Below are 27,708 nucleotides of genomic sequence, written 5' to 3' on the forward strand. Positions count from 1 at the left end.
ATAACATTAGTTTCATTCAGCTGCATGTAATGAAACACTCTATTGTTAAGCTACTAAGGAAATGTTTCCTTCATGGAAGAATGAAAACGTGAGTCAACCTATTTCGATCTTTTGTCCCTGTTTTACTGTTTCACAACATGTTAGAAAAAAATGCACATTTTAAAGCTTTATAAACATAAAAAACCCTGCTTAAGCCATGTCCAAACAATTCAATTAGTATGTACATAAATATTATATATGTATATGTGGCATTCTTCACTGATTGTGAAGTTGCTTGTCTGTTCACCCACTGCACCCAATGGCCGCAAAACATCGGAAATGGAATCCCTCATCTATCTGGCACCCACTATCAGGTCTAGCTTGAATTATGAATTTACATGAATACAAGTATTCACATTCATTGCTCAGGTAGATATAGTATAGATATTAGGGTTTACAATACTACAGTGCTGTAGAAGCTGAAGTATTAACTGAAGCTTTTTATTTAAGTAAAAGTGTAAAAGTACTGAATTCTAAACTATGTAACGTATATAAGTAATAGTAATGTAGGGGGGAAATTCTCAGGTTGAGCCACAGGGTCCTTTAGTGCACTCCCTAGGTGACAAAATGGAAAGCGCTGATTGGACAATATGTGTTTCCTGTCTGTGAAGTTCAGTGAGAGTTCAATGAGCCGCGAACATATTTAAGCTGTTAGCTATTTAAGGAAATCATAAATACATTTGGAGATATCATTCTATTAAAAACTGTAGCCATGATTGTGCAACAACATCAGTTTCCCCCTAATGCGACATGTGTAGAGTGGAATCTTGGTTATTAATTGACCTTAAGTACTACACACCTAAGAATAAGACACTGTTTTTCTGTTTATAAAGACATTACAGAAAAAGTTCCTTATTAAGCTTTTTCATATTGCCTGTAATTATTGAGCATCCTTTACAAAACTATATACATCCAGGGAATATATTTGCATACCAGAATACCCAGAGCAGTAGTCAAAGGTGAAAATAAATATAAATAACACATTTATAAATAAAAATAATTCTGATCTTTATATAACCTTAAACAAATCCGAGTTACATCATTACCTCAAATTACTTCTCAAATGTTTCCTTCTATGTATATTTCGAACAAGTCGTCATCATTCTTAGAATTGCAGTGATCAGAGTTGCCAGGTTTGCAGTTTTCCCACCAAATTAGGCTTGTTTGAAAATCCAATTGCGAGTAAAAATTTAGAGGTGGCAGGGTGGCTTTTTTGGGGGCTACTTTTAAAAATTAAGATGAATTACAACAATAAGAACCAGGAGAATGAAACGACATAAAGGACAACATGAAAGAAGAGTGAAAGAGAGAGAGAGAGAGAGAGAGAGAGAGAGAGAGAGAGAGAGAGAGAGAGTTGGGAAAACCGCACTGCCCTCTGCCCCGTCTCCAGTCCGGTTCCCTGGATTCTTTTGATGGAAGCCCGAAGTAGAGATAAGTTATAGAGAGACAGAACACTTGATCTTCAGCAAAATAACAATTTATTAAAACAGAGCTCTGGGAACGACTTCCACTCACAAGGAGTTCCAGATAAGAAGTTCCAAGATTATTCACAGACATGAGCAGTTAGAGACAAACCCCACCTCAGGCTCACGGAGGAAGGCACCTTAGTCAGTTCCCCAAAAACTGGTTCTGGCTGGTCTTGATCAGAAGTTTGTCTGTCAAAATCCTTCTTACGCATACAGTAGGACTCTATCCTCTTTGCTTCCCAACAGTTTTGGGGCCTACAAGCTCTAACGGTCAGATTTTGCAAGTAACTGATTGTTAAGACAGAGAAGTATTTTAGAGAACTGTCTCAGCTGCCTTCCTCCGCTCTGCCGGTAACATGTCACCACCTTTCCTTTAGCTGGCCTCAAGCTTTATGTTAAACCCTGTTGTCTACCATAGTATCACACTCTTATAGTAATGCAGTTGATTATATTTCATTAGCTTGATTAGTATTAATTATAGTAAAGTTCTTGATTATAAAAACATTTTAAAGCATATTTCTTACAAGAGAGAGAGAGAGAGAGAGAGAGAGAGAGAGAAATCACAGTGTAAATAGAAATAACTAAGCGATGAAAAAAGATAAAAAGGAGAGTTCAGGAGAAGCAAGAACAGAAAAGAGTAAGTAAAAGTGTTTTTTTTTTGCTAATTATGTTATTATTAAATGTTCTTGGCTGAGATATAAAACTGTTATAAAAATCTAATGTTACAATATTATTAATGACTTTAAGATAAATAGCAATACTTGTGCTGCTCAATCTAGGCTGTATCCTTTGAAAAAAAAGGACTTTTATGTTGAAACTTATGAGACTCTTATGAGACTTTTATTTTGAAACTTGTTGAGCAACAGGAACAGGAAGTAGCATATGAATGCAGGATTTTGCTTTGTCATTCTGATAACTTTGAAGGAGCACACTAGTGGAGTGTATACTGATAATAGTCGTACATAGACACAGACATATAATTTGTTCTAGCTTCTGAAGGGTGGGTTTTAAACTGAATTTGGGCTGGATATTTTTGTTGGACCTGGCAACCCTGGCAGTGATACTGCCATGTTGGTACACACTGAATCAGACACAGCAGTGCTGCTGGAGTTTTTAAACACCTCACAGTGTCCCTGCTGGACTGAGGATATTCCACCAACCAGAAAAAACTGTATCGCTAGATCATCCTGCGGGCAGCATACTGTGATCACTGACGAAGAGATTAGAGGATGATTAACAGAAACTGTGCTGCTAACACATTTCAGCACTGTTAGCTAATAAAGAAGTCATAAACACATGTGGAACTAATGCTTTTATTCCATTACACATTTATAGCCATGGTTGCACAATAACCTGTGACTTGTGTGACACATGATCGTCTTAGTGAAACCTGAGTGTGTGTGTGTGTGTTGGTTAATCATTGTCTTGTGTAGGACTAGCAATCAATATAACCAAAAGCATTTCTGTTTTTGCTCACTGCAGGAAACATCACAGCAGGAGTAACATCAAGAACAGAATGACGAGACTGACTCTGTTGGCAGGTACGTACAGTAGAGCCGCATTTGTAGAGCTTTTATTTTGACATTTTGCATTGAGCTTTAATATTGACATTTTTAAAATGTCATTTAATAATGACTTTTTATTCATTTTTTTCTTTCCTTATTATTTTTTAGGCCTTTGCCTGTTATTGGCGCATTTTGGTGAGTTTTCTGTGCACATAATTTGAGAAACATTTTATTAAATTAATATACTTACATATACAGATTTATGTGTAATTATTTATATTTTATTTTAATTATTATTATTATTATTTTTTTTAGGTACTGCTACTGACCTTATATGCTACTTCACAAACTGGTCCCAGTACAGACCTAGTAATGGGAAGTACTTGCCTGATAATGTTGATCCTCAGCTCTGCACCCATCTAATCTATGCCTTCTCCGTCATTAATTATGCTAACGAGCTGGTCACCTACGAGTGGAATGATGATGTTCTCTACAAATCTTTTAACAATCTGAAGCAAAGGTATGTCTTTGTTTCTTTAAGTTTAATAATATTATATATTTTATTAAGCTGGCTTGCTAATCCTTGATTTCACATTGATAAATTGAACAGGAATCCCAGTCTGAAAACTCTTCTGGCTGTGGGAGGATGGAACTTCGGTACATCCCAGTAAGAACTATATTTATTTATATAAATAATATGTTAATGGATCTGTGTAAAAAGAAAAAAAACACAGACATTTGAAAGTAAAAAAAATATAAATTAAATAAAAAATACATACTTGCGTGTACAGGTTCACGACCATGGTGTCGACCCCAGCAAACAGACAGAAGTTCATCCAGTCCTCCATCACGTTCCTGAGAACTCACGGTTTTGATGGGCTGGATCTGGACTGGGAGTATCCAGGATCCCGTGGAAGCCCTGCAGAGGATAAACAGAGATTCACACTGCTCTGTAAGGTCAGTGGTTCAGATGTTTTACTGTCATCAAATTCTACAGACACGAGAGTAGCCTACACCTTTAATCAGAAATAAAGCAATGTTAGTTTGATGTGGAGCCAGAAGATGCACCTTTCCAAAAAAAAAACAAATAAATAACTTGAGTAGAAGTACAAAACTACAAGATAAAAAAAAAAAACTAAAATATAGTTACAAGCAGAACTGCAAAGAAAAATCATTCATTTTAAGCATATATAAGGTTTTCCATCAGGTGTTAATCAGACATCCCAAATAGAAACTGAATCAATGTTCTTTTCCAGTGATACAATTATATACTATATTCAGACTACCAGTTCAAATGTCTTAGACCATTAAGACAGATTTGAAATGTCCAGACAGGCTAATTCATTTTGATCACCTGCAAAAAAACAGTACAGACAATTGCAGAAACAAATAAATTTGCCTGCATTCTAAAAATACCCTTAGGGCCCTATTTTAGCACCCTGGAGCTGGGTTTAGGCTGTGTCCGTGTATCTTTGGTATCGTAGGGGTGCAAAAAATAAGTCTTGTGTGGCTCGGAATGTGCAAAATTCTCTTAACTTCGTGAAATAATCATAAAAAAAAAACAATTAGTGTGTCACTTGCCAATCCCTTTAAAGGGGCAGGTGTGCTCTGACTTTGGCAAATTTATATCTTAAAAGTAATAATAATACTAGCTCAAAATAAACAGAGATCCCAAACTTGTGTACATGTTGTGTTTAAATATATTACCCGTGTTATGAGGTTTTCATGCACCTTTTATTATACTGACCTGCAGGAGCTTTTGGAGGCTTATGAAGCTGAAGGCAAGGCTACTGGACGTCCCAGACTGATGGTCACAGCTGCAGTGGCTGCTGGAAAAGAAACCATTGATGCTGGATATGAAATCGCTGAGATTGCCAAGTAAGATATGGGTCACTGCATATAAGTTTGTTATATACCAGAACACTTCAGTTTCTCTGATTTTGCTATTTTTTAATTCTTTAAACTAAGGACAACATTTCTTCCAAATTCCAAATAAAAATATTGTTATTTAGAGTATTTATTTGCAGAAAATGAGAAATAGAGAGCTTTCAGACCTCAAATAAGGCAAAGAAAACAAGCTCATATTTATAAAGTTTTAAGAGTTCAGAAATCAATATTTGGGGAAATAACCCTGGTTTTTAATCACAGTTTTCTGCTTTTGGATAACTTTATGCCACTCCTGCTCCAACAATTCAAAAAGTTAAGCTTGGTTTGGTGGCTTGTGATCTTCCTCTTGATTATATTCCAGGGATGGTCAACTTTGATCTAATTACAAAAGAGTCTTTTTATCTAGTTAGTTTATCTATGTTAAAATTTGTTCAGCACAGATGCTGATGTTCTACAGCATTATCGGATACTTTAAATACGCTTTAATTCCACTGTTGCCTAATGTTTTGAATTTTCTTTTTTCAGGTATCTGGATTTCATCAGCATCATGACTTATGATTTCCACGGGGCCTGGGAAACTTTCACTGGCCACAACAGCCCTCTGTATCGCGGTTCCCATGACCAAGGAGAACTTATCTACTTCAACACTGTAAAAACACACATTATTCTCTTCACTTGTACTTTAAATTAATAGTATCTTGATTTCTGAGAGACAGTAGGATACAGAATGAACCTAAATATTATATTTTTCGTAATTATTTTGCAGGATTTTGCTATGAATTATTGGAAGGATCAGGGTACCCCTCTGGAGAAGCTGAGGATGGGTTTTGCCACTTATGGCAGAACATTTCGTCTGACATCTGGAGACACTGGAGTTGGAGCTCCAGCCAATGGTGCTGCTTCTGCCGGGACCTACACCAGAGAGGCAGGATTCTGGTCCTACTATGAGGTCAGTATACGCACAGTAGCTCAATGGGCTTTACCCAGGTCTTCAAATGTCCAGAGAATTCAGTTTCCAGTCCTGAATTTTGTTCTTGCTGAAAGTTAAAGCAGCAGTCCCTGAGATTTTGTTTTATGATTTTAAATAGAAAGCAATAGCATTCCTGAGAAGGAAGAAGACAAAATATTTAATTTAATGGTATCAGTGTCGTGACACAGCCATTTCTGCAATACTAATTAATTTTATATAAAAAAACAGTGGTCTGGTAGGTTTGTTGAATGAATTTGCTCTCTGATTTTGACAATTCCAATTTCATAAATGAACAAAATGAACAACGCAACAAACTCAAAAACATAAAATGTCACACAGAAATCTATTTACATTAACTTCTACATGCTCTGTGCAATTACACATTCTCACCAGAGAGGTCTCTAAAATCCCCAAATCCCTAAAACTTACAGACTGCCCCTTTAAGGAAACAGCTAATGTAACCTTCCAAAAATGATAAAGTACATTAGTGAAAACTGGATTCAAGGTTCAAATTAAAATACATCTGGGCTATATATTCCCATATCACTATATTTAAGGGAAACCGAATGTGTCATCCTACTAGTGTATTTTAGGGCTGAACTTTAACAGTTTAGTAACTCATGTTCCCTTTTCATTAGATCTGCAACTTCCTTCAAGGAACAAACATCCAGTGGATCGATGATCAGAAAGTACCTTACGCTACCAAAGGAAATGAGTGGGTGGGGTTCGACACCCAAGAGAGTTATGAAATAAAGGTATGTATGAAAAAAGGTGTGTCGTCAACCTTGCTCTTCACAATTTCTAGGCATATCTTACAACATTTTCCCTGTTTCAGGTCCGCTATCTGAAAGATAATAAATTTGGAGGAGCAATGGTCTGGGCTTTGGATCTGGATGACTTTGCAGGACAGTTCTGTGGGAAGGGCAACTACCCTCTTATCAGCCACCTCAAGAAACTGCTGAATTCAGGTACAGTAAACAACATTATTATAGTGTAAAACAATGACTGACATGACATTTATAAAAGACGAAGACTATGTACTTATTTGGGATTGAGTATAGAAGAGGATGAGATCAAATCAAGGCTGAGGACAGATGAAGTTTGGACCTCATGCTTCAGTACGAGAATGGTACATTTGAGGGAAAAAAACAATTAAAAATACAGTGGTTTCTTTACCTTTAAAGCACCATTATGTATATATATATTCTGTAACTCTGAGCTTTAGCCAGTATTTTCCTATTTGAACTGTGTGATATGTCACAGAATCTGTGTGGGTTATGGCCTCCGAATATGCCTACTGCCATTCCCCCAGTCCCATTTCCACACTCAGGTTTGCCAGGTATAGACAACAGCACATAAACAGTGGGCTGCAGCCATGGAAATGATCAAGCTGGCTATTTTTCTGCTGAACTTGAAATCACTGGGCTTCAGTAAGGTTGGAACGGTGGAAAAATCGATTTATTACTAGATCTCGGAGGTGGGCTTTTCAACAAAGTTTAGTACTCTATAACGTGTATTATACCAAAAGTAAATTTCACACAGGAGTTCTCCTTTAAAGTAAATCAATCTAAATACACATACATAACAACTTATTGACTGATTATTGTACTTTTATTATGTACTGAATTATGTTATCACTATTTTGTCACTACGTATAATAGAAATTAATAAAAGATTGATTAATATATTTGTCTGTGTTGTTTGTGAACAGATCTGCCTCCTCTGCCCTCACTTCCTCCAACCACTGCTCCAATCCCTGTGACGACTACGTGCATATCTGCTGCACCTGAAACAACTGCTGCACCTCAAACATCTACCGCACATCAAACATCTACCACAACTCAAACATCTACCACAACTCAAACTGCTCCTGAGTCTCAAACATCTACTACTCCACCAGCTCCCCCGACTGATCCTCCAACCATTGAGTTCTGTCTGGGCAAGTCTGACGGTATCTACCCAAATCCTAGTGATCCTACGTCCTTCATCCAGTGTGCTAACGGCATTAAATTCGTACAGTACTGCCCTGCAGGCACTGTCTACAGTGACAGCTGCAAATGCTGCAACTGGCCTAACTAAACGCAGGGTACTGACTATAATGGGATGCACACATGAGCACTTTGAACTGAGTAGATGACATGTATTGCAGTGTGTTTATGCATATTTGTATGACTATACAGAATGATTTGTAAATAAAGTTTAATTAAAGAAGCTGACTTTACGTTTCCTTGGTAAAGTAAATGATACAGAGCATGTATAAACTACTGGCTTTACATTACTGCAAGGCATGCACTGAAATAACCTGTTTAAGTTGCCAAATATCATCTCAAAATAATAAATAGCACTGACAAGGTACTTTATATGAGTAATTCAGTTCAAAATGTTAAACTTATATATTTTATACAGCTCTGGAAAAAAATAAGAGACCACTTTAGTTTCTGAATCAGTTTCTCTGATTTTGCTATTTAGTGGTATATCTTTGAATAAAACAAACATTGTTTTTTTTTTATTCTATAAATTACAAACATTTCTCCTAAGATTATTGTCATTTAGAGCATGTATTTGCAGAAAATGAGAAATGGCTGAAATAATAAAAAAGATGCAAAGCTTTCAGACCTCAAATAATGCAAAGAAAACAAGTTCATATTCATAAAGTTTTAAGAGTTCACAAATTAATATTTGGTGGAATAAATAAGTTTACATGCATCTTGTCATGTTCTCCTCCACCAGTCTTATACACTGCTTTTGGATAACTTTATGCCACTCCTGGTGCAAAAAAATTCAAGCAGTTCAGCTTGGTTTGATGGCTTGTGATCATCCATCTTCCTCTTGATTATATTCCAATTGTTTTCAATTTGGTAAAATCAACCATATTTGATGATAATTTCAAAGTTCATGGGGTGTGTCCAAATTTTGACTGGTACTGTTATGTATATACTGCTATGTAATTTTGAAGCACTTCCATTGGTCCATTCTTTCAAAGAAGTGAGGGCTTATGCTGTTGATATCCTTGTGTTGGAAAATTAGGATCGTAAACATGTAGCTGACAGGTCTGTTTTCTCATATATATATATATATATATATATATATATATATATATATATATATATATATATATATATATATATAATTTCCCCCCACTTGACTGGACTTTTAACACATTTTAGAAATCATACGACATACAAATTAAAACAAACTGACTGAAACATGAGTGAACACATTTCAAATAAGGGAATCGTGTTTATTATCAGCTTAGATCATGTACTATTAAATATATTAAAACCAAAGATCTGTCTTTATTTAAAGAGAAGCATAATAGTTAAAATAGTCACTGTGCTTTCAGGCCTAAGCACATATTTCCCTTCAGAATATTTCTTCCGGCCTCTGCATCCATGTATAAATTCATTTTCTACCTCTAAAAGAGTCACATTATCATCATCACAACCACAATCATCATTATTATAATCATTAGCTTCATCATCATCATAACCATCACAGGTAATAAGTAATCAACTACAATCATTAAATAAACAACATTATAAAAAGCATTTAATTCAAAACACTGCAATCAACAATCTTGCAATTCTTTCATTTTCAGTCAAAGGCTGGCAGAAAGGTAAAGTCAGTGCAACTAAGTGAACTTAAAACCTAAGAAACCGCCACAAAAAAAAAAATACTAATTTGGTAATGAATGGGGATGAAGCTCCGAGTTGCCAAGCAACAGCATCAAACCCTAAATGGTTTAGAGATGATCTGGAAAGAAGAGTGGACCCAAAATTCCTCCTGACATGTGCACAAACCTCATCATCAACTGCTGTTCTTTCCAACAAGGGTTTTGCCATCAAGTTTTTTTTAAGTCTTGTTTTCCAGAGGGATTAAATATAATTTCTCTATGCAAAATGCAAATAAATGTATATCATGTTTACAATGTGTTGTATTTTCTGGATTTTCTTTTTGATATTTTATCTCTCACCGTTAAAAGTATCCTACCATTAAAATTATAGACTGTGATATAAATCATGATCTAAAAAGTCGAAAAGTTTGACAGTCAAGCTTATTTAAAGTCTGATATCTCTTTTCTTTTCTGAAGCAGGTTCACCCAAAACATTACTTAGCTTAGCTCTCTAAGTGCATGTTCAGTGCATTTTACAGATTCACAGCGTTTGCAAGTTTTTTTTTTTGTTTTTTTTTTTTTTTGCAAGAACACTATTAAATGTCTAGTTATCTCCAACCAAAAAACAGGTTCTCATGCACTTCATGCTAATGCCACAAACTTTATCTTATTATTAGGTATATAATGCGCAAGTTTTAAATGAGTAAAAACTGAAAAAAGAAATTGACTAATGCTCCTCAATCAGAAAAAAGGTTTCGTCATTAATATGCATGACCTCATTAAAATATCAGTTTTGGTTGCTGATATTGTATATTAGATTACACTGTGAAACTGGCAGGGTTGCTTATGAACTGCAATGGTGTCTTTATGGATAAGACTTATTAAAAAATAGTATGCTGCACATGTTGAGTGCTGTAGTGCTGTTATGCCCGTGAGTTACTGTACAGGCCAAAAGTTTGGACACACCTCCTTATTTATTTTCATGACTATTTACATTGTAGATTCTCACTGGAGGCATCATAACTATGAATGAACACATGTGGATTTTTGTACTTAACAAAAAGAAAAAGGTGAAATAACAAAAAAAAAAAAAAAAAAATTCTATTCTAGTTTCTATATAATAAGCCACCCTTTGCTTTGATTACTGCTTTGCACACTCTTGGCATCATTCTCTCAATGAGCTTCAAGAGGTGGTCACCTGAAATGGTTTTCAACAGTCTTCAAGGAGTTCTCAGAGGTGCTTAGCACTTGTTGGCCCCTTTGCCTTCACTCTGTGGTCCAGCTCACCCCAAACCATCTGGATTGGGTTCAGGTCCGGTGACTGTGGAGGCCAATACATTTTTTGTTAAGTACATAAAACTCCACATGTGTTCATTCATAGTTTTGATGTCTTCAGTGAGAATCTACAATGTAAATAGTCATTAAAATAAAGAAAACACATTGAATAAAAAGGTGTATCCAAACTTTTGGCCTGTACTGTATGAATTTGACTCATTAATTACAGTGCTTAGAGATTATCAATGCCATTCCTAGAGCTTAACGCTACATTCAAACCATTTTTCTATGATTCTATAATTCCTGAGTAAAATATCTTGTCCAGTGCAATCAGAAAATAAAAAAATATAGAATTTCAAATATAGAATACACAATTGCCTTGGGAATCAATAAAGCACTTTGGTTCTATTCTAGATTGAATCACATTAATGATTACTCTTTCTGTGTGAAAGAAATGGATGTTACAGGCTCATAGCTCGTGCTGGCTGCCGTGAGGTGTGGGTAAGCTTCTGACATCACAGTTCTGGAAGAGCCGAAAGTAAAAAAGCACAAGCTCCTCATAGTTCTTACAGGAAATCCTCTCGTTAATGCCATGGAATCTAAACAGGGGAATGAAAAACAAAGAAAGCATTTAAAAATCAGACACTCCTTCCTAACATTTTTAAATCGATTCCAGTGCCTCACCTCTGAGCGTCACCTGGTTTGAACCAGGATGGGGCGAAGCGGTAAATGTCCTTGGTAAGATCAGTGTAATGGCGACTGTCCGTGTTGCCGACGCAAATCCCTGTGAGGAGAACACAAGCAGTTGAGCAGAAACAGGGAGGAGGTAGAGATTAAGAAACAGAATGGGCTTCTTCAGAAACAAATGAAGCATGTAAGTAGCTCTTCAACAACTCCAGCACAGTTTAAGAGTGGATAAAGTAGAACAACAATTTCCTCTGGCAGTGCTCTGCTCAATCATTGGAATTTGTATAGATTTTGTGTGCTTTTGACACTTCTGATGTGTTGATATAAGGCTGCCTGATATTGAAAATAACTGACATTCCTAGATTTTGTTTAAAAATTGCAATGAAAATGGTAAAACTTTTTGCTGTGCAGATACAATGTATCTATAGATAATGATGTGCTGTTTATAATATTGCTTTAAATAAGTTAAAATGTGAAACGCAGGCCTATTTTACAGTAAAAAAAAAAGCTTACCCGGGGCCACTGTTAGCTGGGGAAACATGTCCAGCACTGTCTTCTTAATAATCTGGAACCCAAACGACTGCTCATCAAAGGAACTGATGGGTAGAGGGTCAAATCCGTTCACCAGCTCAATTTTCACACGCTCATCTGATACAGTGGATTCGATCAGCTCCAGCACCTACCCACAGAGAGTTTACAAGAAGGAGTGCAAATAATTATATATAAGTAAATGATCACCAGGAAAAATGTACCTTTGTTCAGCCAAAACATATTTGGTGTCGAAGGTCTAAAAAATGCTGATTTGAGAGTTTTCACGCCGAACAGCAGAACGAAACATTATATTTGTAAATTCAGCATCTGAGGGCTGAATGAATTAACACCAGCAGTCTGTTAGCCTAGCTAGTACTGGGCCGTTAGCTGCATTCTGATGTCATAAAGGTATTAACTACAGACTGGAGTGAACTATAGTCATAATCCACATATCCTATAAAACCACAGAATCTACAAACACTAACCAGCACAAAACACACCCATCTGTTGTTAAAACCAACGATTAATTTAGTTCGGAAATACAGTTAGCCGTTAGCCGTCTCCATTAACATCTGCAGTAGGGGTGGGCGATATGGCTCTAAAATAATATCACGATATTTCAGGGTATTTTTGCGATAACAATATACTTGGCGATATAGGAAAACAGAAAAATAATTAATTAATTTCAGGAATATAGTATAATAGTATAAGAGCATAATAATAATGTGGCAAAATAAATAATATAGCATGAAATAATATAATGCAGCAAAAAAAATTGCAGAATATTTAGTGCATGCATATAAACTGAAACTAAAAAAATTATACAATAAATGCACCTAACACTTCACAGTAAATAATAGACTACTTTTAAGACAGAACATCTCTATTATCACGATATGGATTTTTAATATCATGATATTTCTGTGTCACGATATATCGTATACGATATAATATTGCCCACCTCTAATCTGCAGTTTGTTAGCATAGCTAGCATTGGGCCGACAGCTGCATTCCGGCATTGAGAATGTAATAAGTAACTAACTAAAGTGAACTACAGCCATAATCCACATCGAACCAGCACTAAGGAATCAATCTGTTATTAAAAAACAGTGATTAATTCAGCTCGGAAATACAGTTAGCATCGCCGGTTAGCTGTTGCCATTGCCATTGCAGCTAACCCACTACGCTACATGTCAAAATAAAAGTCTCCTGCGCAACCAGTGCAAAAAATTTGTCTAGAGCCCTGTATTTAATATTTAACATATTTAATATATATATATTTTTTATATTTAATAACAAATAAAATATTTAATTTGAAAGAAAACTATTGTGTGTTTGTATATAAAGTGTGTCAAATAAATGACTTTGGAATGGATTACATTAAATGCACTGTATAAATAAGTGTATACTCTTCAAAAGGGCTGTGTGGTCTGTTTCAGCCTCATTATGTAACCTTAATCAGCTTATAATAAACTAAATGCGCCCTTTTATGGGTATTTATATCGGTATCTGCAGTTTTATATTAGTTTTATATGGAAATTGGATCAGAGCTGAAAAAAGTGTATCGTCCCATCACTACCCTTTACCATGATTATGTTAATCTTGAGGCAGTGGAGATAAAGTATTTAGAGGAGTTATATCTGACTCTTCAAACAACACTTTCACATTATATACAGAATCACACAATAAATACTATTAGTGGCATCTATGCCGGAGTTCTTTAAATCTTACTTTCTGAAAGATTTGATTTAACTTAGAAAAAAAAACAGAAATATAATCCCTTTGAACTGGACTAGACAAAGTCCAGATCTCCATGACAACAGTGTGACCTCTTACCTCCTGCAGTGTTTGAGCTGAGTGGATACGCAGATTCACGAAGGCCTCGGCATGAGATGGGAGGACATTGACCTGCACAGGAAGGAGGGGGTGAGTGGTGAGACGCCTCCATAAAATAGGTAATTTGTGTTTGTGTGTAATTTTACCTTCACTCCAGAGTTAAACATGGTGACAGCTGTGGTAGTTCGCACGAAAGCATTCGTGGTAGGTGTTCTTTCCATTACTCTGAAACATACACATCAGATTAGTACAGTTTCACCAGCAGTGCACAAATACAAATAACACTGTATGAATTTTACCAGTCAGGTTGTAGGGAGCTGTAAAGCCACTCTGCTGAAGTACAGAATTATACAGGACTTTCAGTTTACTTCTCCAGCACCGAGACTAGAGCAGTATTAGCATTAGCCGCTACCCATGCTTAGCGCTAGCTCTTTTGCCGTTCAGAGGTGAGTATAAATCACAGCCTGTACCCGGCTGCTAACTCCGCCTAGCACTGCTGGAGCAGCATTAGCATTACCCGCTAACCACATTTATGACGCAGAAGCATAAATGGTACCTGCTTACAAGTAGACTACCATGTAGAGTGGATGCAGAAGTGCTTTTTAAATCAAACCCTGGATTTTCTGCTTAAAACCAATCATAGACCAGTTTTACCAGGCGACATTAGTTAGATTATCTACATGAACTTACATCATATTATATTTTGTTGCCATTTCATAAAAGCAATAAACCACTCAAGGCCACGCATTACAATGATTTTACTCCCCTTACCTATAGTAAAATAACTGTTATGCACAATCCTCTTGGTTTAATCTCAAATGAACTACCTGCTCATCAAGGGGGTGAAAAGCCACAGGTTGGACATGATGAATCTGAGAGGCAGGGCAAACTGAAACATAAAACCACGAGAGATAAAGATAAGCATAATAAGATAAGCAACTCAATTAATATGAACAAGTCATTCACACACTGACATAAAACTGCTTCAATATGCCCCGAATTTGCCTCTACTAGATTCACCTTATGTGCCAGGTGTTCAAAAGTGCCTCGTTCAGGACCGTAGCCAAACAGTCTGGGCATGGGGTTTTCTTCCAACCTGCAGAAAACATAAAAAAGAAGATATTTATGCTTGTTTTGCTAGTGAAATGTACTGTAATTAACAACTAAAACAAAAAAACAAAATATTTCCTGAAAGAAATATAAAGTGGTTGCACAGCTAAAGTGGTTACAATTTCCAAGCAGGTGCTATGTTGTTCCAATGGTATTCTTGATATCTTCTACAGTGTTGGTAACTGGTATCTATGTGATCAGTATGGTATAGTCAGTTGTTATGGCATCCTATGTGTATTTCTCTTAGAAGAGTAACAAACTCTTATTCCTTTCTAAAAGGGAAAAAAATCAGCAAAAAAAAATTATCAAAATCTTTATACAACCCTGCATCACACAATCAGACCAAACAATATGATGTTGGTGTGGTATTGTTAGTACAGAACAACATAAATTACAATAATTATAGAAAGCAGAATATCTATCGCTGCTGTCCAAGAAAACTCGTATTTCCATTTTTGTCTATTTTTAGTTTTCCCACATTGAAGCCAGTAGCTGCTTATATTGGATGACAAGACCAATAGAAATGCTCTTAAATTATTTTTTTATTTGTATTAATTTCTATTCAAAGAAAAATATAATCTACAACATTTACGCAGAACACTTGAATTATAAATGTAATCTTAAAAATAAGGTGCTTCAAATGGTTCTTTAAGTAGTTCCTCCCAAGAACCAGGTTTAGTTTGATAAAGAACCATTTGAAATAGAAATGAAAGAACAAAACTGTGGAAATATGTTAAGAGTGTAGTCGTCCATTTTTAAAAGGGTCCCTTTATGATGGAAACCCTGCTGCTCCAGTGATTTGCTGGAGGGAGCTGACACAGATGTGTGTGATAGAGATTACGTTAAATGCTGAAAAACACTGAACTATTCCTTTAACTGCAGGAATGTGATTCAGGGAGGTGAAAGGTCATGGCCAAGAATAAGGATTGTTATGTATCCAGTATAGAGGCTCTTTGTTTCACCTTGTAACTGCAGCAGCTAGAATGCCAATGCTGCTCTCCCTCGAGGGCATAGAGGAATGCCCCGGCTTGGTGCTGACACTCAGCTTCACTGTAGCTGACCCCTTCTCGCTGATACCTATCCTAAAACATGCATTTACACAAAACACAAAAAAGATTAATGTTCTATAGCACAGAAAATCACAGGTTGCTCTTTTATAGCAAGTTGCATTGAAATTGCTTAGTGAAAAAAGATCTTACAGTGCAGCTGGTCCATCCAGACCATCAATAACCCCATCCAGCACAGCCAGGCCTTCATCTAGAACATAATGCAGCTTCACCCCACGACTCTTCAGCACTTTCACTATATTCACTGCCCCACTATAGCCACTGACCTTTAGAGACAAAGCAGAAAAGTGCATTTTATTAGGCACAAAAGTATTGGATAGAGCACCATTAATACAGTTTACTCCACAGCTCAATGCTGGAGGATTTATACAATAATTACTTTTTATTTGCTACAAATACTCTATACTATTGGCAACAGGGACTAAACAAGCTGCATATGTGCATTTGCACATCTGTGTCAGCAACAGGTTGAACTTCAATGTACATTTATCTATCTAATTTACAGTCAAGGTTACATTAAAGCGAATGGTTGCTGCCAAGTTATGTTTAAATTACAGTTATTCAGGACTATGCTTCAATTGAGGCACAGCACAGGGCAGCCAATCAGACGAAAGTACTTTACATTACACACAGCGCCTATAAAAAAAACTCAAATCCTGTTTAAATCCTAACCATTTGGAAAAATTGGAATTGGAAAAATTTGGAATTTGAAAAATACAAGCCAAGTAATATAATACAGGAAATTGACAAATCCTGCCCCTAACAGCTGGGGTTATGCATAGGGCTCAGCCAGGAACTACTACTCACTCAACTAACAACAATAGCAAAACCACCACAATCTGATACTGGCTCGACAAGAATCCAGAAGCACAGCCTAACACTATGTTCATGGTCCATTGCCTCAACTGCCAAGTAACAGACCTACCAAAAAATAACCTATGAACAAACAGAATCCCTCCTTAATCTAAGCTCACTTCCTTTAACTATGGCAACAACACACTTACCTAAGCACAATCACACACAATAAATCACATTTTAAGTTGCGTGAGCAGAACACAGCAACCACTACCATCCGATACTGGCTCGACAAGAATCCAGAAGCATAGCGAACTATGTTCATGGTCCGTGCCTCAACTGCCAAGTACTCAGACGTCTACAAAAACTCATGAGACAAATTATTACAAGAGCAGGACCACACCAATCCCCTTCATCCAAACTCTAACACAAACTTCAGTGCAAGCTCTTCTCAGGGGTCATCAGGCAGGCACCTTCCTTCGTCAGTGTTTCGCTGAATTAGGCCCACGACACCTCCAGAAGGCTCAACAGTGAAGTCTGGCGTCCCAGACCCACCCCCCTCCAAGCCTGCTGTAGAAGCACAAACTCATTCCCTTCCCCACGTAGCCTCAGCCCTTCTGAACCACAACCACTGACTAGATCTTTCAGCTACATCTAACAACTCCAACACAAACTTCAGTGCAAGCTCTTCTCAGGGGTCATCAGGTAGGCACCTTCCTTCGTCAGTGTTTCGCTGAATTAGGCCCACGACACCTCCAGAAGGCTCAACAGTGAAGTCTGGCGTCCCAGACCCACCCCCCTCCAAGCTTGCCGTAGAAGCACAAACTCACTCCCTTCCCCACACAGCCTCAGCCCTTCTGAACCACAACCACTGACTAGATCTTTCAGCTACATCTGACAACTCCTTCACTACAGTCCTTAGCACACGACCTCTAATTCCGAATTCAGACAGCAGTCTTGTGGCAGACTTCGCAACAAAGCCTCTAGTACTTACCTCTACCGGTCTAAAATACGCTTGCCACCCACGCTCTCTCACCTCAGCCACCAAGTCTGTATACTTCAGCCTTTTCCTTTCATAAGCTCCATCTACCTCATCTTCAAACGGAACAGTCAGCTCTATAAAATACACTATCCGCTTACTTTCAGAGTACAACACTACATCCGGCCTCAAGGTTGTAACCAGAATGCACTCTGGGATCTGCAGTTTACTACCTACATCCACTAATAACTTCCAATCTCTTGCATTGGCCCACTTACCAGCAGTTTTTAAGCACTGTGCTGTTTCTCCACTATGCTGCCCCTCACGCACAAACGTGATTACCCTACTGCAACCTACCACGGGCATGTTATTAACTTCTAACCGTTTCTTATCAAGTGCACCTGCGAGAGATCTAAGTACCTGATTATGCCTCCATGTGTAGCGCCCCTGGGATAGACTCACCTTACATGCCGACAAAATGTGCTTCAGCGTGCCACTTCCTGCACATAGCTTACAACTTGGATCCTCACCCACCCACTGAGCAAGGTTTTGTGGCGTTGGCAGAACATCATATGTAGCTCCCAAAAGAAACTTTATACGGCCTGTATCCAATCCCCATAACTCTCGCCAGGTGATTCTCCGCTTCTCTACACTTTCCCATCTCATCCACTGCCCCTGCTTACTCTGCCCTGCTGCTTTTGCCCTCCTTGCTTCCTCCTCCTGCTCACGAATAAACCCTGTAACCATACGCCTTTTCTCAGGTGATGTGGCCTTGCCGAATGCTTTCCAAGAATCACCTAAACCTAATCCTGCCCTCCCATTCTGCACCTGCCCCACAACATCCCTGTGCTCCAGTGCCCTCCTTGCGGCTTGAGTAGCTTCTCGAGCATTCCACTTTCTCCCAGACCTAGTCACTGGTGCTGTTGCTTTAACCAGCCCGTCTTTTGACCCTAACAACTGCATTTCACGTCCTACCTTAGCACATTTGAACTCCTCAACCAAGCTCGTCAACGGCAGTTCCAGCATCCCTCTCCCACACCAAGCCACACTACTAAGGCAACGCGGCACCCCCAACCATGTCCTTATAGCCTTGCTCATAACCCTTTCTAACCTCTCAACCTCAGAAATCGGAATATCATAAACTGTAAGTGGCCACCTTAGACGAGGCAACAAACCAAACTGCAGACACCACAATTTTAATTTACCTGGCAGAAAAGACTTATCAATTCTATTAATGGCCTCCACCATTTCTGTCCTCAACCCTTCCACCTGCTCTTTATCATTCAGTGCTGCAGTATACCACCTACCTAAACTCTTAACTGACTTTTCCAATATAGATGGTATGACTTCTCCCTCCATCATAAACCTTTCTTGTATCAGTTTCCCTTTAACGATTGATACACTCCTAGACTTGCTCGGTTTAACTTTCATCCTAGCCAGCCTAAGATTATCATTTAACTTCCCTAGCAGTCGCCGGGTACATGGCACCGTGGTCGTTAATGTTGTCATATCGTCCATAAACGCCCTAACTGGTGGGAGCCGGGTGCCATCATGCAGCCTCTCCCCGCCTACGACCCACTTAGAAGCCCTAATAATCACCTCCATTGCCATCGTAAACGCTAGCGGTGAAATTGTACAACCTGCCATTATACCTATTTCCAGTCGTTGCCAAGATGTGACACACTCCCCTACACTAAAGCAAAACTGTATGTCTTCAAAATAGGCTTTAACTAACCTTGAAATCTCTTCTGGAACCCTAAAAAAATTGAATGCCTTCCACAACAATGCATGCGGTACCGAACCAAAAGCATTAGCCAGATCTAAAAACACCACATGTAGATCCTTTTTCTCGGCTCTTGCTGTTTGAATCTGATGCCAAATCATACTATTATGCTCTATGCAACCAGAAAAACCTGCAATTCCTGCCTTTTGTACAGACGTATCAACTAAATTATTTCTTTTCAGGTACGTTGCTAGTCTACGTGCAACCACACTAAAGAAGATCTTACCCTCCACATTCAACAAGCTTATGGGACGGAACTGATCAATAGCCACAGAATCCTTTTCTTTTGGGATAAGAACACCACCTGCTCTGCACCACTCCTTTGGAATAATCCCCTTCTTCCACACTATAGCCATTAGTTTCCATAGAAACTTCAAAACATCTGGTGCACTTTTATATAATCTATATGGAACCCCATTTGGCCCTGGGGCAGAACCTGCCTTTGCAGCCTTCACCACCTCCTGAACCTCACTCCACCTAGGGGGGTTAACATCCATCTTCCACTCTATATCACCTAACGGCGGCATGTCTGCTGGTAGGTCCAGGTCGCTAGACCTTTCCTTCTCTGTGTAAACACTCTTAAAGTGCTCCTCCAACTCCCTCTTTCCGACCTTTAGATTTCCTGATTTCTCCTTACTAAACAGACTCTTAACAAACCTAAATTGATCTCTAAAGAACTCTTTCCTAGCACGCTCCTTCTTCTTCCTCCTTTTCCTCATAGCCTCTGCTCTCCGCAATTTTACCAACTTACTTCTCAACTCCTCCTGCAATAACTCAATGCCCTCTCTTTCTGCCTCATTCCCCTTCTTCCACTTCTTTCTGAGTAACCTTGATTCCTTAACCAGTTTTTCTATTTCTACCTGCCGCCTTGATTTAACTACATCTTGACACTTTACGTTCCTCTGCACAACACCAAATCTTGCCATTCCATAATCATAAATGACTTTACCTAGCCTGTTCAATTTACTCTCTGCTGTTCCCTTCAAACCCTCAAGCATACCTTTCAAATCATCATTAATACTCCTCCATGCCATCTTGTCTCCTGTGCCTGGCCATTTAACTTTGGATCTTTGACCGATTCCTTTCTCCCTACCCATCTGCTTTCCCTTAGCCTTTGACCTATCAACACCTCCTTCATCCTCCACTCCTTCTGTGCTTAAGTTAGCCTCCCTAGTATCAAAGGTATTGATATCCTGCGGACTGTGGCACGTAACCTGCCGCTGGACTTCAGCCGACTGACTCAAACAATTCTGTTCAAAGTATTGTTCAATGCGGGGCCCCTGCACTCCTTCACTCAAGCACCTCATCTTTCCTTGGTGTATCCTCAGCCCTCTCACTGATGTGACCTTGCTCCACCCACACACACAGGTCAGCAACTCCTTTCCACTTACCATCCCACCTGCCTCTATGCTTAACCCACTTCTCGTAGTCATGTCCGTTCCAGAGTCCGTAACCATGTTATCCGCCTGTGAGTCATCTTCCACCCCTGCTCTCGCTGACTCCTGGGGTATTGCTTTTTTCTTTCTCAATGTAGCTTGCTTGGTTGCACACACATGGTTAACCATGGTGGCTGCTACCATGGATTGCCAGCCCATGGCAGCACCGTTAGGGTCTATTCCCTCTTGTCAGCTGTCTTTCCATGCTGTCACAGGGTCTTTCCTCTGTTGTCAACTGTTCTCTTCACAGCAGTCACTAGCTTAACTAGATATCAAGTAATATAATACAGGAAATTGACAAATCCTGCCCCTAACAGCTGGGGTTATGCATAGGGCTCAGCCAGGAACTACTACTCACTCAACTAACAACAATAGCAAAACCACCACAATCTGATACTGGCTCGACAAGAATCCAGAAGCACAGCCTAACACTATGTTCATGGTCCATTGCCTCAACTGCCAAGTAACAGACCTACCAAAAAAACATACACAAAGATTTCAGAAACTTTAAGGCCCTAATTTCATCTCTTGTCCCTACCATTTAGCCCTACTCTCTATTGCACAAGTAAAACAGTATGTTTTATATCAATTAACAATATATTATTATTTAAGCCATTAGAGGCATTAAAGTATTTAATCAGATGTTTATCAGTTTACCACAATTCCCTTGGTTCATACATTCAAACTACAGTATTGACATATTTAAAAGGGCTATAGTTACTCATATTGCAAGGAGCAGCAGCAGAAGCTCCAGGAGTTCTATTCTCATGTTTCTCCAGGCAGGACAAAGCGTGAGGTTCCACAGAGCTGAGCTGCCGTTACTACAGTGTATTAGCTTGTTATGCTAACGGGCATGGGTTAGCTTGCTAGCGCTGTTAGCGTGCTTTTGTATGGCAACGCCTCTAGCGGTATGGGGAAATGTGAAACATGCATATTGGTTCTAATTTACCCTCTGGTATACCGTATGAACCAGCACTAAGCTCTACCCTTCCATTTTTACATGTTAATACCTAGAGGTAGGTGAAGGCCCACTTTTTGCTGTGGAAAATGTTTAATAGAAAAAGTTACATTTTCATGGAAGGGGTTTATTTTGGGCTATAAGACAAAGATGGCGACATTTAAAAGCTGTAATGATTCTCTGTAGGCACTGTATATCAGTTTTAAAGGCCCATAAAAACACAGGCAATTTAATGATAATGAATAAAGAGAAAAGGGTACATCGTAATGTACCATAAAAATAAACTGCGGCACATAAACTGCACAAATCTTTATACCTGGAGCACAGGGAGGAAAATTTAACACAGTAACAATGTAGAACACGGGTCACTTAAAGTACAGAGCCGCTGACCTCTTCGTCGTGACCCAGGCCAATGTAGAACCCTCGCCGTGGAACATATCCTCGCTGCAACAAGTACTCCAGTGCCTGAAGGATCCCCTTCAAGGAAAGATGTAATCATATTCAGTAGCAGTTTCTTCTGAACAAACGTAATATTGTTTTAAGCAACAAAAAGAAAGCTCTACCCTGCAGGCTCGCGTACCATGACTGACTGTTTATTGTCTATGGTCCCCCGTCCGTAAATAAACCCATTCATCTCTTTGGCGGAGAAGGGAGGGGCCTCCCACCCGTCCGCCTCATTCGCTGGGACAACGTCGATGTGTGCCAGCAGCATATAGGGCAGCAGCTTCGGCTCAGTCCCCTGAACGGTGAACAGGTGGCTGTAGTCGGCCACCACCTCATGTTTAACAAGTCTGGATGAGAAAACTGTTGGAAAGACTGATGGAGACAAGAACACAAGTCTTACTAACTTACTTAAAAAATATCTACACTGACATTCCAAAAGTCATGGGACATCGCTATGTAAACTCAGCATTAAGTGTAACTGTATGAGACCACTTGTGAGTTAGCTTAAAAGGTAACGCATTTTTTGCAATATAAGTCGCAAATAAAATTCTTTAATTTTCCCAAAAATCATAAGGCCCTTTTAATCGAGTGCAACTGATTTATGAATTCTACCAGTCAGGTTGTAAGGAGCAGTAAAGCCACTCCACTAAAGTGCAGCGTTATAAAGAAGTTTCAGTTTAGTTCTCCAGCACTGGGGCTGGAGTAGCTTTAGCATTAGCCGCTAACTGCTATTTCCCGCTCAGAGGCGAGTATTATCGGCCTGTAGCCTGCTGCTAACCCCAGCTGGCTCTGCTGGAACAGCTTTAGCTTTACATAATAATAGGTGCCAGATGGATGGTATTTCATTCCATTTTTAAAACTGTGAAGACATTTAACAGCTAGAATCGTTTATGTGATCAGACATGTGACTCAGAAATCACATCTACACTCAATGAAGGAAGTCCCATAGGTCAGTGCAGCCTTCTTTACCAAGTCATGGGACATGGGACACTAGTTCCGGTCCCATTACATGTGGTATGTCAGTGTAATTGCTAGTGAGAAAAGAAACAATTGTGCAGCTTTTGTCCAACCTTTTCTCAGTAGCTTGTCAAACTCTTGCAGAGCAGTGGTGTTCTGGTTCGTTTCCGAGAATGACACAGTCGGGATTCGAATGGCCTCTAGTAAATTAAACAGAAATGTTAGAAATGTTTAGATTTGTTGGTGTAGTAGCTGATTTCTGATGTCCAAGCTTAATTTTAATGGTAAAAATGAACTGTTTTTCAGGAAAAGAAACAAAAACTATATATACTATATATATATATATATATATATATATATATATATATATATATATATATATATATATCACATTCATTACAAATAAATTTGACCTTGAAGATGGTTGGCTGACATCAAACAGATAAGCAGTAGCATTAGCTTACATTTGTAGCTAGCAATATTTATATTTTGGCTCCTAAACAAGAGGATCCACATGAGAAAAATTGTCGATGCAATAGATGCAATAGAGGTCATTTTGAAGAATTCTTTTTTTTGCATTTAAAATCGAGCTTAGACACCTAATAATGCCAAATATTGGCACAGTGGCTACTACAGAGTGATGAAAGGAAAAAAGAAAACCAATTGGTAATTCTATATTAAGAAAAATCTTTGCATTTTTAATTTTATCCGCTTTCTTGAAAAATCGGAGCAATTGTTCAGTATAGTACTTGATTCTCTACTCTATCCTTTAAAACGGGAGGGTGCAATACTTATATGAAATGGGCAGGTGGGCTGTAGGCTTTCATTCTAAACAACCAGTAGCACACCTGATTCCAAACAGCTGATCACATGTGCTTCTGCTTGGGTGAAATGAAATTCTGCAGCCACGCCTGCCCTCTACAGATTAGATTAGACACCCCTGCTTTAGAATACAAAGGCTGTTTCTGTGCTTTTATGAGTGACATATGTAAACAGACTCTGTTCAGAGTGTCTGTGCTGTGCTGTGCCAAAAACAGAGTGTTTGTGTTCCTTAAGTGGACTGCGTGAACTTGGCCTGGAACACACTGAAATTTAGATTGCATAGATTACACTATGTATCATTTTTTGTATTTATTTTTTTTTTATATATATATATATATATAAAATTTTATATCTGCATGTTACAAGTTTACAAGGTCACTGTGTAGCAGCAATGATTTGAATTCAAGTTCAATACACTGTGATAAGTGCAAGGGTTAGACTACGGGTTGCCAGGTTTAAAGTTTAAGTGCTTTCTGAGCTGGTGAAAATTGCAGAGACATTTGTACTTGCAATATTTAAGTATTTGAATATTTTATTAAGTATTTTAATAATTAGGACTGCTATTTAAGTTTGGTGCTTAAAGAACACTTTAGCTTCCATCCAAGTCACTTACTACATATAGAGGTATCAAAGTGAACACTGACAACTGTTACTTAAAATCCTTTTTTTTTTTTTTTTTTTTTTTAAGAGTATGACAGGAGTGTTGATACAGTTGGAGCTAAAAGATTTGCAATTTTTCCATGTGCAATACAATTTACTCATTTGCAATCTATCTAAATATTCCTCAAAGCTTTTTGACACTTTATTATTCTAGTACTTCGTATTTTAATGTATTAATTAAGAAGACCTATGAGATTTTTCTTATTAAAAAACTTAACTTCGTTGTTTTAATTTGTCTACATTTCATTAGATGATTTGACACACATTTGGACTACATTTAGCTTCCAATATAGCTAAGTTTTTTGGCAGGCCTATCACGAGAACCAATTATTATTATAATAATTACAACAAGATGTTGTCCCAGAAATAAGGCAATTTCATGACACTGATTTAAGGTCAATATACTGGCATAATAATGCAATTACTAATACAGTAAATAATATTAAGAATACTTAGACATTGGATTGAAAGAAAGTGGGCTACCCCAACATAATAGGCAATACAGATTAGGGGTGGGCGAAATGGCTCTAAAATAATATCACGATATTTCAGGGTATTGTTGCAATAACGATATACTTGGCGATATAGGATAACAGAAAAATAATTCATTAATTTTATGAATATGGTATAATAGTACAACAGTATAATCATTATGTGGCAAAATAAATAATATAGCATAAAATAGTATAATGCAGCAAAAATATTGCAGAATATTTTCATGCATATAAACTGCAAACTAAAACAATTATCCAATAAATACACTTAAAAGTAGTCCATTATTTACCGTGAAGCTTAAAGACAAAACATCCCTATTATCACGATATGGATTTTTAATATCATGATATTTCTGTCACGAAATATTGTATATGATATAATATTGCCCACCCCTTATACAGATGTCAGCAAAAAAATGAGTATGGTTATGTCGAAAATGTAATTATTGTGGGAGGAGTTTTTCTCATAATCTGGCAACCCTGAACCCAGACTTTGACTGAACTGAGTCTCTACTGTGTCTGCTAACACCAGACATGAAACATGAATAATAAAAATCTGTAAAATCTGAGCTGTTAAAGAATATTGCAGGTTAACTAAATATAGTTATCAAACAATAATATAACTAACCAATTTAAGTAGCTAACCTTTTAAAAAAACTCTAAACAGAGAGAGTGAGACTCTCTCAGTGCTCTAAAACTCCTCTCACAGTTTTATAGTTAAACCAGGGGTTAGCTCGTCTCCACACAGTTGAGTTAACAGAGCTTTAACTGCAGATTTTTATTAGTTATTTACCTCTGAAATTGTGCAGCAGCAGCTCTCTCTGTTGTTTACTGATCTCTGGCTTTATGCTGCTGGTTTTCTCCCACTCTGCGAGCTGCAGTCCTGCATTCACCTCTAACGTTAGAGTCCGAACTGTGGCCACGCTGAACACAATCAGCGCGATGAGTAACACAGTTAAAAACGCCACTTTCACAAGCCTCACTATTCTCCATGGGCTGCTGTGACCCGTCATTTTCACAGGAAGCGAGCCAGTCTATCAGGTGCAGGAGTGGGGCTGGGGGTGTGTGTGAGGAGGGAGGGGGTGTACAGAGGTAGAGTAGCGCACGATCGCCCCCTACTGTTTTGGAATAAAAGTTACAGGACCGAATTATTTTCAACACACTTTTTTGGTTTGATTTGTATGACATCAGGTTCAAAATTGTGATGTAAAATTCTAAGTAAAAGACTCAAAAGACTCTTAATTTGTATACTAAAACCTCACAAGTTAAACACAGACAGCATGCAGAACTGTTTACCTTCATTAGGCAGTAATATTGTGCACTACCCCTAAGAGATGCTTGCTTTGTTACCTACGAAACAAGGACCTTGTGGCCACGCCTTCATGGCTATGAATTAATTAACTCTTTTCCACGCCTTAATAAGTCGTGGCCACACCTTAGAATTTCATTCCCATGCCTTAAAGCTACACTAGGTAGGATTGAGATTTTGTGCTCGTGGGCTCCCCCTACAGTTGTAGAGTGTAATAAATGTTTCAGGCGGATTAGTTTCACTTTCTCGTTTTCTGGCTTCCACAGACATATTCGGTCTCTTTCCAGCTTCTGCCAGAGTGTCTGTATGTTAGTTTGTAAAGAATGAACCAGTAGATCTTGTAGAACTGTTAGAGCTAAAGGTCGGACAGCAGGTCGCAGTTCTCGTGAGCGTTGGTTGCGGCCGCCTCTGAAAATGTACAGAGTCTGGTTTGAGCTCAGAGGAGCCCAGCACAGACACGAGAGCACCGCTATTCCTCCTATTACACCTCAATGCAGCGCTGCAGTGAGTTGTAATTTTACTTCTTTAAAAAATCAAGAAAATCTTACCTAGTGCTGCTTTAAAGGTACATTTTGTAGGAACTGAGAGCGAGTGTGTGAAATGGCTACAGCGGTCCAATTTCAAAACATCACAGAGAGCAGTCTGCCCCGCCCACCCTTCCCCAGCCACAAATGTTACTTGGGTTGCCAAATTCAGCAGGCTGAATCTACACAATCTATCCAAAGTTTAGTCTAGTTGGAGAGGCAGAGAACTTAGAGTACGAGCGAGAGGAGAGAGTTGAAATACAGCAACTCTAAACTCTTGTATCACCCGTATTTAGCGTTATATTGACTGTATGTTACACGAGGGAGCGCCGCGGTTGGCTGTACCCCGTGCGAGAGACAGCTCGTCCCTAGTAAGCACATCTAGTGGCGGTGATAAATTACCTGACTAAATTAGCTATAGCCAGTTAGCTTACCTGTTCAGGAGAAAAGTAGCAGCTCTGGGTTGGTCTTGTCGTCTTTTTGAGCTCTAAGTTTGAACTTACTGCCAATATTCACTCATGTTATATTCCTTCTTTGGTCACTGAGTTTTTTTGAGACATG

At 38.4% G+C, this 27,708-nt stretch overlaps 2 protein-coding genes across 2 annotated transcripts; one reads left to right on the plus strand and one right to left on the minus strand.

Annotated features, from left to right (window-relative positions):
* Positions 1–2,925: 2,925 nt before the first annotated feature.
* On the plus strand, positions 2,926–8,083 carry LOC103023698 (acidic mammalian chitinase). The gene is made up of 11 exons (XM_015605967.3): positions 2,926–3,046; positions 3,179–3,205; positions 3,326–3,530; positions 3,621–3,677; positions 3,802–3,967; positions 4,764–4,888; positions 5,423–5,546; positions 5,664–5,846; positions 6,506–6,622; positions 6,703–6,835; positions 7,579–8,083. The coding sequence occupies exons 1-11, from the start codon at positions 3,022–3,024 to the stop codon at positions 7,944–7,946; spliced, it is 1,530 nt and encodes a 509-aa protein (XP_015461453.3). The 5' UTR covers positions 2,926–3,021; the 3' UTR covers positions 7,947–8,083.
* A 1,004-nt stretch (positions 8,084–9,087) lies between these two features.
* pm20d1.2 (peptidase M20 domain containing 1, tandem duplicate 2) lies at positions 9,088–26,548 on the minus strand. The gene is made up of 13 exons (XM_022677364.2): positions 26,108–26,548; positions 23,452–23,538; positions 22,518–22,753; positions 22,328–22,414; positions 16,119–16,252; positions 15,882–16,001; positions 14,830–14,905; positions 14,637–14,698; positions 13,956–14,034; positions 13,810–13,881; positions 11,956–12,121; positions 11,440–11,539; positions 9,088–11,354 (listed from the first exon to the last, which is right to left on the minus strand). The coding sequence occupies exons 1-13, from the start codon at positions 26,325–26,327 to the stop codon at positions 11,225–11,227; spliced, it is 1,569 nt and encodes a 522-aa protein (XP_022533085.1). The 5' UTR covers positions 26,328–26,548; the 3' UTR covers positions 9,088–11,224.
* Positions 26,549–27,708: the final 1,160 nt, after the last annotated feature.

The sequence above is a fragment of the Astyanax mexicanus genome, chromosome 13, assembly GCF_023375975.1.
Source record: "Astyanax mexicanus isolate ESR-SI-001 chromosome 13, AstMex3_surface, whole genome shotgun sequence".
Taxonomy (NCBI): domain Eukaryota; kingdom Metazoa; phylum Chordata; class Actinopteri; order Characiformes; family Acestrorhamphidae; genus Astyanax; species Astyanax mexicanus.

Excerpts from the sequence above, each read along its gene's own strand:
- pm20d1.2 (XM_022677364.2), bottom strand. The coding sequence starts at position 26,327 with ATGACGGGTCACAGCAGCCCATGGAGAATAGTGAGGCTTGTGAAAGTG. Across the intron at positions 14,906-15,881 it reads CTAGCTGCTGCAGTTACAAG|GTTGGAAGAAAACCCCATGC; the intron begins GTGAAACAAAGA and ends TGTTTTCTGCAG. Across the intron at positions 14,699-14,829 it reads TTGAACACCTGGCACATAAG|TTTGCCCTGCCTCTCAGATT; the intron begins GTGAATCTAGTA and ends TTTATGTTTCAG.
- LOC103023698 (XM_015605967.3), top strand. The coding sequence starts at position 3,022 with ATGACGAGACTGACTCTGTTGGCAG. Across the intron at positions 3,531-3,620 it reads TTTAACAATCTGAAGCAAAG|GAATCCCAGTCTGAAAACTC; the intron begins GTATGTCTTTGT and ends TAAATTGAACAG. Across the intron at positions 6,623-6,702 it reads AAGAGAGTTATGAAATAAAG|GTCCGCTATCTGAAAGATAA; the intron begins GTATGTATGAAA and ends TCCCTGTTTCAG.